A 12,185-nucleotide genomic window follows, 5' to 3' on the forward strand; every position below is an offset into this window, starting at 1 on the left:
GGGTTGGGGCAGAGGGCAGGGGTACTGAGGAGAGAGAATTGTCTTTCTCTTGAGAGAGGGACAAGTACAGCTATAACCTGTCCTATGATGTTCTCTGAGTGCAGACAGCACTTCCTTCCCCCAGGGCTAAAGAGGAAACCAACAGATCTACAAAGAGCCTGTACAGTAAGCCTGGGGTTATAACCATTTCTCTGAAGCCAGCATAACTGCTTTCTTTATCCCACCCCTTTGAACTTGAGGGCCTCTCGTCCTGGATACAAATCCTGCTAGTCTAGAGAGTTCACCTTCCTTCTTCCATCCCTATTTCCCCAGTTAGCAAGGACCTTCTTGGAGACCTATTTTGATGCTGAATGCAATTTACCTTTTATTGAATTAGGTGTAAGAAATACCTACCTTTGCCTGCCTGGCTTGGCTCAGTGCTTGAGCATCGACCTATGAACCTAGAGGTCACGGTTCGATTCCTAGTCAGGGCACATGCCTGGGTTTCAGGCTCGATCCCCAATGTGGGGCGTGCAGGAGGCAGCTGATCAATGATTCTCTCTCATCATTGATGTTTCCATCTCTATCCTCCTCCCTTCCTCTCTGAAATCAATAAAAAACATATTAACAAAAATAGAACCAGAGACATAGAAGCATCGAACAGACTGTACAACCTATGAGGGAAGTGGGGGATAAGAGATCAGCCAAAGGACTTGTATGCATGCATATGAGCAAAACCAATGGACACAGACAGGGTGAGGGCCTGTGCTTGGGGGAGGGGGTGGCAGAGGAGAGGTCAATGGGGGGAAAAAGGAGACTCATGTAATACTTTAAAAAATAAAGAATTAAAAAAACATATTAAAAAATAAAGAAATACCTACCTTCCCTTTTTAAGCCAGGTGGTTGGTAGTGATGTGTCTTGAACATGTCTTTGACTCCCACTATCCTCATACAGGTTAGCTTTGTCCAGTCTTACTGCTCGCCATGCTGGCATTAAGGCTTCACCTGGTGTATGAAACCTCTGGGTCTATGATTCTGCTCTCTGGCCTCACTGCTCACATGTGTAGAGGCCACCAAGCATTGGCAGGTTCCATGGCTCATCTCCTAACTACCTCATGTCACCATGTGACCAGCTGCCAGGGCTTTGTGAATTGGGGCTGCAGGTCGTGCACCAGCCAACATATTCGACACTTACGATATGGATTGCCTGGCATCCTGTAGAAGTAGTCCCACAGGCACATCATTCTCTTCCTTGTGTTTATGAAGTCATTGAAAACACCCGTTGACAAGTGCCAGCTCACTCCCTTTTGGACAAGCTTAGTACCTCATGCCACTGCAGTAGTATGTGTAGGGAGCTACAGCTAAGGGAATTTGGGCCAAAAGACTAATCTTTTTCATGAGTTCAGAAAATTTCTAGTACTTGCCCCATAATAATAGCATGATAGAGGAAGGAGGCACCAGTTAGCTTCCATATTGAGTGTCATCTGCTTTCACAACACTGAACAATTACCAACAAACCATGGAATGTTTGTAGTTAATTAATGTTCATGGTCTTCTCCCTGTCTTTCTTCCCTTTCCACTGCCAGCAGAAACAAAACAAAATAAAAATGCAGACTCTACCACAGGACCAAATTAAAAATTCTGCTTTTCTTAGACTGTATTTTCTTTTTCTCATGATACAGACAAGTAATCAAACAAAAAAATGATATAATCCATCTAACATAGTAGCTAATGTGACTCAGATACAGAACTCCCAATAGGAGATTCTTATTTATATTTTTCAAGAAATTAGTATTATAGTTAGAATAAAGGAGGCATAAGTACCAATTAGCTCCATCAACTGCAAAACTGGATCTTCCCAGTTGGCTTCTCCCCATTCCAAAGCTAATGTGCCGACTTGATTTCCTCCTGTAATTGGGAGCTATGTAGTTCTCAGGCTGGATGAAGGACATATTATTACTGTTAATTCAAACCTCACTGATGTCTGAGGTCTGTGGTGGTTTGTTGCAGGAGATCAACAGTGTTGCTGAGGACCCTGGTTCTCTCTGTCTCTCCTGCTGAGTACACAGCTTCAGTTCATCCTAAATCTGGTTCCCTTTGTGGTTTCAAGACACTATGGACTAGTGTGTTTTATTTGTGTCCAGGAGTAGAGAACCTCTCTAACCATGGAAGTAAATGCTTATCAGTCTTTAGTTGGACCTTGTCCAAGTAAAGTTGGTTGGATCAACTTCAGGCATGTACCAACCTCTGGACCATTAACACTTGCCAGGGAATTTCAGTGCTTGGGTTGGGCTCAAACTAATTCTGACCCTGGAGTCCATTTATCGAGTTCAAGAATTATTCAAAACCGGAATCTCTTGGGAAGAAGGAAGGGGAAACTGTATTGTGTAGGTGATGGACAGCACCCTCTATTAAAATGTTGATTCCCTCTGTCTCCTTTCCGTGACTTTCTAGCTCATGCAGTAGGCAGAACAATTTATAGTTACAGTTACAAATGTGTTTCTCCAGCTCAAGTCACCAGACAAACTGGTTACTTAAAGGTGGTCAAGACACACTTTCTGAGACTATTTTCCCACCAAAAATATTATTTTCCCTAGCAGTCTCACATCAGTGAGGTTTGAATTAACACTGCTCAACATTTCCTGGTGATCGACCTGTGGGATCTTCTAAGAGAATCCATAAAAACTTGCTAGCATCTTCAGAGAAACTCATTAATTTCCAATAAGGTGATTTCTTCAGTTAGGTGTTACTACAGAACACTGTTACTGCTCGCCATTATTTTCCCACCTTGACCTAGGTTTCCTTCAATAGCTCACTCTGTTGACTGGCTTGCAAGTGGAACCAGAAAAGTCTCGTGGGAAGATTTCCTGGAATGGAGTCGAAGAGGCCCTACGTCTGTTGTAGTTTCCAGTCTAGCTGGTGTGCCCTTAGAACTGTTATTGGGGCATGACTTAACGCCTTCCAAAAATAGGAAAGCTGAATAGCAAATGTCATATTTGACAGGAACTGAATATTTAATGAGGAAATATTTTATCTAAGCAATTGAAATTTCTGGCCTTCATTGTTTTTTGGGGGGCTTTGTTGATTACTGAAATTAGCATTTAAAAACCCCTTGTGCTGTCTCGCTTGGTATATAGAAAAGTGTAAATAAGTTCCCACTACTAGGACTAGCCTTTTATGTTAGGGGAATATCCTGCATACTTTTAGAACTAAACACATTTGCAGGTGACTGACTTAGGCTCACCGTGTCACGTGGTCACATGAGGTGACCCATCAACATGAACTTGGTGATGTTGAGGTAGCCATCACTCCATGGGCTGCTAGACACAGCCACTTAAAAATGTCAGTGCACATATTTATTTGTCCTCCAGTTGGTCATTGTTTATCTTTAAGACACAATCCTTGGTCTTCACTTTTCCCCTCTCTAAGGTTCCCCCCAAAGAAAAAAACTCAAGAATTGAATGAGAAACTTAAAGACAAAGGTAGAGGGCATATTTAGGCTAACAGTTTAGAGGTGTTTATTGTCTGTTAAGAAGGGGCATGTGTAGTGTGACCATCTCACAATGGGTGTCGCCTGACATTGGATTCTGATCACAGCTTTGTGTCCCTTGCTTGTAGCAAGGTGTGACTTTTTCTGTCTTTGGAGTCTAATTGTGGTCTGATCAGATTTTGGAGGCACTTGGCATGAGTCCAGTTTCCAAAGTTACCTTGATATCGTTTATTTATAAAAACTGGCTCCAAATTAGTAGAATTCGAACTGGATAAGATTCCATGCCAGGGCTGACCTTTTTTCTCTTGATATATATTGGAATATGCCTGAGTATATTGTCCTTTCCTGTACCATTGCCCACTCCAACTCACAAATCTGTGGGCAGAGACCAAGTAGGAATCGACAGAGATTGCATGGGGCTTCTTTTGGAGCCACCTGACTACGTTAGCATCAACCATGAGACCAATGCTTTATAACTAAACTGAAATTATAACTCTTCTTTATCTTTCCTCTAATAAAAAGTACTTTTTTGAAGAAATACCTGTTGCTTAACCAAGGCTAAAAACTCAGTAAACACTTTTGAAACTTATTACTACTTTCTTTTAAAATCACCGTTATTTCTTTATACTTAAAATTTATATTAGGAGGTTTATAATTGGAATTGATGGTCTCATCTCTAACCCTGTAATGAATCTATAGAGCCATATGGAATCCCAGTGGTCTTTAAGTATGTAATTCTACCTCCCTCAGCTTGGAATCAGAGAATATCCTGCCTGTCAATTCAGGCTGCTCACTGAGTGCTCACTTTGGCCAAAGCACGGTGGGCAGTGCTGGCAGGACTCAGAAGGTGTAGCACAGGGAAGGATGTATGCACAACAGACTAATGAATGTGACAAAGCTAATGGGGCAGTGCTTCCTCCTCTGGGAGCAAAGGAAGTTTTCATTTGTTCTGGTGGGTAAGTCTGGAAAGGTTTCACAGAGAAGGTGGCCTTGAGTTTGGTCTTGAAGAAAGTTTGCCAAGTAAAGGCTGGGTGAGGGCTTTCGAGGCAGCGGTGCAGCAGGAGAAGAGATCAGGCAGGAGTGTGCCCTGCTTGGGGCAGGTGGTGCTGAGGGGCTGGGGAGGCGGAGAGGCATGGAGGGGCTCTCATGCCTGGGCCCAGGGGCTTGGGGCTTGATTGTGCATTGCAAGGAGCCATTGAAGATTTTTCAAGTAAGAAAAAGACATTCTTCCCCAACACCACGTGCTCTCTTCCACTAAATCTCCACAAATTGTAATTCACTTGGGTAGAAGTTGGAGGGTGAAAAGCAAGCTTTTTGTTTTTCTGTCTTTTTCTTCCTCTGTCATTATTTAGTGTAAGGATTATCAGGAGTCAACAAACTTTAGGGCTTTTTAAAAAAAGGCATTTTTATTGCATTGTATTTTACAGTATTTGCTAGATGTTATAATAATGAATGCTGCATTTGAAACAATCCTTGCATTTTCACAGTCCTTTGTATCACAGATATTAAATTCCTGTTTTTATTTTAAAATTTGTACTTTTGCCTGTTTTCAAACATGGGAAAATCTCAAGAATGTTTTATTCTTGTTTGACACTTCTGTTTTAAGAAAAAACCATCAAATTGTCTCTATTTCCTAGGCTTACCAAGAGGTTAAAGAGTGAGGCCCTGAGGTCCGACTTTACAATAGATTTGAAACATGAGGTATGTCATGGTTTATTTGGTTAAAAGTCTCAGTAATCAGGAATTCATGTCCACTGGTATAAAAGGTGTCTGTCCTGTATTCCCTATCAGCGCATCTCCCCCACCACCCATGCATCTCTCCACACCGAGGTCATTCCACTCCGGCCAGTCTGGATGAAGTTGTGTCTGCTGGTGCTTGCTCATCAGCTCATTTCTTTGTGTTTTTGTGGGTTCTCTGAGTGTTCCTGCTCCTTTGGAACTTTGTCTCACAATCCTCTCAGTCCTGCATTGAGGTCCTGGCTCCTCAGCAAGGACTTGTACTTGCTTTTGCTGCCAGTTGTACTGATGTGGGGCCACTTTAAATCCCTCTGAGGTGTTTGGACCACGTAAGGGGAACAGTTAGGAAGGCCTAGCTTTTGGTTACAAAATCCCAGAGGAGATTTGGAGATGGCTTCCCCTCCATCTGGTTCCAGATTCCCAGCTCTGTGAGGTTTGCTGTTAGACACCCTACCTCGGTGGGTCATAGCCTGTCTGCTCAGAACTCAAAACAGAAACTCCGCATCCCACAGGAAGGCTGTTGTCCTTGGTGTCCTTGACCCAGATTCTCACTCTTGCATTTTTGTCCTTACAAGCTCTACACTTTTGTGCCAATTTAGCAAGCCATTTACAGTGATTTTAAAGATATTTTGTCTACATTTGTCAATATTTTCAGCAAGTCGGGTGGTTAGGCTATGTCATTACCATACTGCAGGAAACCAGTCATGATAATATTTTCTTGCATCTTTCTCTGTGTTGTTTGGGAATCCTCATAATAGCTTCCCTACAATTGATTGTAACAACTTCGGAATTTTTTGCAGGTCAGAATATTGATTCTTAGTTCATTGTTGTTAATAAAAGATAGGTCAGTACATATGGAATTACTATTTTTGTAAGTAAAGAGCTGTTGAATATTGACAAATTGACATGCTTCCATCTCATACTGCCTATAGAAAGTGTGATTGCTCTTCCTGGAACTGTTGCATACCTTCTATACGTGTGGCGTTGGTTGAGTTCTTTCCCTCACTGCTGGTCTCCACCTTCTGACAGATCGCCCTCTACATCTGGGACAATGGTAACGGACCTCCCCTCACTCCAGTGCCTGAGTTGTGTACAGATGGCATGGACGCCCACTGTGCTACCACATCCCACTCTTCCCTCCCCCTGTGTGTAAGTAATAGAAGAAAAACGTCCTTGCACGTCAAAGGATAATGTACCTGCTGTGCATATGTTGTCCCAGTACTTTGCATACTGAAAAACAATTGTTTGTTGTGCCCCAGGTAAGAACTGTACGTCATGTTTCTATTAATAACAGCCCTCTAAGGTAAGCACTGTCGCCACCCCATTTTACAGAGGAAAGAGAGAAGCACTGAGGAATCCTTGCTCGAGGCTGCACAGTGACCAGCACAGCCTCCCCCAGAGCCTCCGTGCAGCATTGCCTGCCATGCTCTTCAGAGTCACTTCTTTTGTTGATGATATAGCAAGTGTTTATCGGAATACCTAGTTCATTTTCTAGAAAGGCAATTTCAAACATTTCCCATGATACCCACGCCTCTCCTCAGCCCATCTCATTACTCTCTCAGCTGGTGACCCCATGTTGATCTCACCTGACACTGTCCAGAACGTCCAGAATGAACTTCCTCCTTATGGCAGCCCTCAGTCCAGTCCCCAGGACAAGCCTGAAGACCCCGAAGCTCACTAGGTTGTGACGAGTTCTTCCTCATAAGGAAACATTTACTCACCACCCTCATATGTTTTCTGTTATTCTCAAGTCAGTCACACAGAAGTCTATGTGTTGCATTTTGAAAGATGAATATATGTTTTTTCTTTCTTTTACACACACACACACATTACACACACTGCAACAATGGGGTGAATCTGTAATGTTTGCTCAATTGTAGACATTATACTTGCTTGTTCTTTAATGCTTGTTCTAGGGAATCTAGTGGGGAGGGCGACCTCCTAGTACCTTGAGTGACATGACAGAGCTGTGGTTAAATGTCACTACGTACCAATCCCAAGTGATGTAGGAGGCATGACTGAATTTTATTGAAGGCCTAAACAGGTGATAAAGCAGTCAGAACTCCCATGATGCAGTCCGTGGCCTTGGGAGTGAGTTGTCCACAGATCTCTCTATGTGCCCCCTTTCATCTGAGTGATCAGCTGGACTGGAGCCAGCTCAGGGCTCCAGCCCTCCCCGCCATCAGATGTTTGAAGTAATTCTACCTTTGGCATAGGACAGAACAGCAGTGTAGCCTAGACTTGGGTAGACAATAAAAGGACCATAAAAATACTTTAAACATCACAGTAAGTTCAGGCCCACCAAAGGGATTCATCTCTTATTTTACACTGACATCCCCTTAGTTCTCTCCTTTTGTCAAAATCTTTACCAACCAGAAAAAGAAAAGGGAATATAGCTGACATTTATTGGGCACCTATGGTGTACTTTAATAAAAGCAGTTTTACTGGTGGTTACTTCTCCCACTTTTTAAATGGCAGACTGAAATTCAGAGAGCGGAATGGACTTGTCCAGATGACACGTTGTATGAGTAGCAGAGCTAGGATTCCAGTCCTGGTCTGGCTGACATCAAAGGCTTTGTTTTCAGTTGAGCTACAGTTCCTTTCCCCCCTAAAACTTCTTCCTGGAAACAGGAAGATGTCCCTGATACTAATGCATTTGACCTCGAGAGCATGTGAGATCTGAAGTGGGTAGGAAGTTAAGATAACATGCACTCATATATGCATCTATTTTTCCTTGTTTTTTAGGGAAATCCAGTGAAGAAGGAGGATATTTTTGTTGCAGTAAAAACATGCAAGAAATTTCATGATGATAGAAGTATGTTTTGGGTTATTCATTTTTATTGAATTTTTAGATTCCGAATTGCCGTCTTAAAAAAAGTAAAAACCAGATATCAACTTAAGAAAGGCATAATGACACATATATCGTTGAAGTGAATGCATTAATTAACCAATATTCCTCGTCATATCATTTCAATCACCGAGAGCAATTAGAAAGGACAATTTTATATTGGAACCTGAGTGGTCCTAACTTCTAACTACTATTTAAAGCAGTGTTTTAAATGGGAAATGGACACGCTCAGCTGTTGCAATCTTGGAACACTATGTGAATAAGAATGCGTTTTGCAAAACAATGTCCTGTTACATTGATGCATAGTCTCTGAACTTTCAGTTTGAGAATATTAGATGGGATTTCAATGTGACCAAGAAGGAATGTTTCTTAAAGACTGTTCCTTCTTTTTACATTTATCTCAGATGCACATATTGGAACTTTTAAGACATGAATTTTTTCACGAGTAAATATATAAGAGAAAGGGGGAAAGTGCCTTATAAGCAGTGGTCCCTTCATAAGGAAATCCTGGCATGCAGGTGGATGTTTTTATTCAAATTTTCCATCCTTACAGAATTCTAAGACATTGACATCAATTAAAATGTGGTTATAATCAACAGTATCTTAAAATAGGTTAACTATAAACCTTTATGTTTACCTAAAATAGTCATCTTAAGTTCCAAGTCATATTAAATCAGCCTAAGTAAATATAGCATTCATTATATAAGGAGTCATAAAATACTATTAAATTCAATGTAGCAGGTAAATTTTTCATTTATCACAAATTTAACCTAGATTTAATATCCTTTTGCTTTTACCATAATCTAGAATGGCTTTGTGGGATGATTCTTGAAAAATATCTTTCACAAAAAAGTATAAAGGAAATGAACTAGGCTGCGCTTTTTTTTTTAAACATCAAACAGAAGTGTTTGAATTAATTTATTTTACTTGGATCTTGACGCTGCACGTAGAGTAGTGAGTGCTTTGACATTAAAATGTTAAGAACGGTGGTGGAAGTGATAATGGTGGTGATGATGGTGGTGGCTGTGGTAGTGGTGGTGATGGTAGTGGTGATGGTAGTGGTATTTTCTCTTTTGAAACACATTTTTCAAGTGACAGTAAAATTAGGGACCATTCCTATTATATTTTTATTTTTTTTTATTTATTTATTTTTTTTAAATATATTTTATTGATTTTTTACAGAGAGGAAGGGAGAGAGATAGAGAGTCAGAAACATCGATGAGAGAGAAACATCGATCAGCTGCCTCCTGCACACTCCCCACTGGGGATGTGCCCGCAACCCAGGTACATGCCCTTGACCGGAATCGAACCTGGGACCTTTCAGTCCGCAGGCCGACGCTCTATCCACTGAGCCAAACCGGTTTTGGCGCTATTATATTTTTAATGTGCTACAGAAATGAAAAAGTTGCTACTTTTAATTTTGTAGTTTTGAATAATCTGTTTTATTACTCTTATTTGCATAAGGTTGAAATAATCTTTTAAGATATCCATCTGATGCTTTTGTTTTTTAAGTTTTAAGTCAAAATCTTTAAAAATTAAGGAATCTTAAAAGTATGTCAGGAGCATTCAAACAACCCCCCTTCCCCCCAAGCCAGGTGCATTTATTGCTGCTGTTAATTTGGATCTGGAGGTCAGTGAAACCTAAAAGGCTTTCACAGGTGGGTTTCTGTGGCAAGCCCTCCTTAAACTTGGACTTGTTTGTTTGGAAAGATAGTCTAAGGCAGCAGGATTTTAGGGATTTTGATGTCCACTGGCTGGATGTAAGTGAAGCCTGACACGGCCCTGGGCTCTGCCTTCCTTTTTTTTTAAGTCTAGTCTAGCTACCAGTTGTGACAAATAATTATCTAGTAATCATGTTCGTTACAATGACAGTGCCACAGTAACTGCTGCTGACTGCTATCTTTTTTACATTTTCTGGTGTGTTTTTCCACATACATTCTGTCATCTAATTTCATGTTGAATATTCTTTGTGATGTGATAACTAATGTTATTCACTTGATATTGTAGAGAAAGCTGAGTGAGTATAAATAGATACAACTGGCCCAAGTTCCTGTGGTCTATTGATGGGACAGCTGGAGCTCAGGTTTTCTGGCTCCAAACCCCAGATTCTTTCTGCCATGGCACAGCTATACGTGATCTCCTTGGATGTATTCCAAACAGAACACTTGATAAATCCTATTTGATATTTGTGTTGATGCTCTGCTATGCTCAAGGTCAAGTTTGACTTGGACAGATGCTGTGGAAGTAGCCTTTATTTTCAGCAACACTGTGGATAGACAGGAACTAAAATCCACAGATGATCTCAAATATAAATCAAGCAGGGTCTTTAGATTGCTGTCCAAGCATATTACAGCTGTAGTTGAGCAGGATACATGATTGGGGTATATATTGTTTTCCTTCCTGTGGTAGAAACATTTGAAGTGACAAAGGCCAAATGGCAATGAAGGAAAATAAGACTGTGTTTGCCTGACAAATTGAGAGTGGGCAGTAGCATTAGTGAGTTATCTGGTGGCAGGTTGTCACTTGTGGGTATGCTGCCCCCAGGGACTGAGCATAAGTGGATACTAGTGACATCCTCTACTCCTGGCTCCTTATAATGTGGGCCAACTCCCAGGGAAAAGGGTGAAGGATGGACACTCTGTCCAAGACTCTAATCAAGACAAGGGAAAATATACATTGAACTCATTGCTTTATTCCTATAAAGCCAAGTTCCAAAATTAAAAAAAAGTTATTTCACCTCCTGTATTTTTTCCCCTATCAGTGAAACTAACAATCATGTAACTACTTATGTCTGGATTCTGATTTAAATGAAAAAAAATCTTAGAACATGGGCAACAAAAGCATATTTTGTCTTTTAGCTTAAGTAAGAAATACATGTTGATACCATTGAAACAGCAACACTCTCTGAGATGCAAGCATTTAGTAGGGTTTTAAGAAACTATTATTATATAAAGCAAGGAAATTGGGCATAGCATGTCTGATTATATTTAAGCAAGGAAATCTCTGGAATTTAATATTCAGCACGATCACTTCCTCTTGGGTTAGTGTTCTTCACTACGTGATGTGAGCTGTCAGAAAATGTGAAGAATGTTCTTTGCATCATTTTGCCTGTATGCATGTCACAGGTATCTCAGGGCAGCCACGGTTCATGTTCATCAGATGGTTGATTGTGAGATGCTCCCCTGCCATCTCCCTCTAATTACAGAGGTTAAATTGCTATTTGCTCAGCCTTTAGTTCCTTTTCACGACTTCCTGAGCTCCTAAAAATAAACACTTTATCCTTTTTAGGTTAAAAAATACCCATTTGATATCTTTACTGCAGTGATCTTGTCTAGAAGAGGAGGATCTGAACAAACTTATTAAAAGGAGTTTGCGGTAGCTGTGTTCTCTGATTACCCCATAGAGAGGCTGACAGCTGCTGCCCTACAATCTGCTAATTTAAAATGTGAGGCTTGGATTAAAATGCAGCAAGGGGCAAGGCTACACCCTAGGTTAAGTGGAGTGATTAGATTAATTCTTACAGAGAGGAAGGGAGTCAAGTGTTGGCTCATTCCGTTCTCCCCTGGCTTTGGAACAGATGAAGATATCCCAGGATGCCCTAAAATGTTTCAGATCACCCATGAGGGATGCTTTACAGTCTTCCATCCACCCCATCTCTACAAACAGGAATTAGAACACAGTTTAGGCAGGTATCTCTAATTTTGTGGTCATTGACTTGCATACTGAGGCAACAATAGGTCTGTTTGTCAAAAACAGCAGATTCCATAAAATCAAGAATCACAGTTGATTGTGTGGTGGTTTTTGTATTGTGTTCAAGTGTCAAGTTCATTTTCATTTGGAATTAGAGTTTTGCAGGTAAATTAACTCGGGGTGAAAATGTGTGCTCCTTGCCTCATAGCGAGACACTGCTCCTCCCCCCTCAAGACTGGAAGGGCACGTGGAAGATTTATACCTTTTGTGCAGTGGAGTTTTGTTGTAGTCCAAATTTTACTTTGCTCCAATTTTAACTTATCTTGCAGCAAACCTGGAAAGAGGCATTCACTGTTTTATTATATGGTAGAAAGTTTGGTTCTCTACCATATAATATCAAGTATCTATCAGCTAATGTGAAAATGAGATATTAGATCATGT

At 40.9% G+C, this 12,185-nt stretch overlaps 1 protein-coding gene across 1 annotated transcript in view; it reads left to right on the top strand.

Annotated features, from left to right (window-relative positions):
- B3GLCT (beta 3-glucosyltransferase) overlaps nucleotides 1-12,185 on the top strand; it is a 93,410-nt gene that overhangs the window by 39,055 nt on the left and 42,170 nt on the right. The window contains exons 6-8 of the mRNA XM_023751298.1: nucleotides 5,107-5,170; nucleotides 6,236-6,355; nucleotides 7,952-8,021. Coding sequence (XP_023607066.1) covers nucleotides 5,107-5,170; nucleotides 6,236-6,355; nucleotides 7,952-8,021 — 254 coding nt within the window. The remainder of the gene's footprint in view (nucleotides 1-5,106; nucleotides 5,171-6,235; nucleotides 6,356-7,951; nucleotides 8,022-12,185) is intronic.

The sequence above is a fragment of the Myotis lucifugus genome, unplaced genomic scaffold (assembly GCF_000147115.1).
Source record: "Myotis lucifugus unplaced genomic scaffold, Myoluc2.0 scaffold_19, whole genome shotgun sequence".
NCBI lineage: Eukaryota > Metazoa > Chordata > Mammalia > Chiroptera > Vespertilionidae > Myotis > Myotis lucifugus.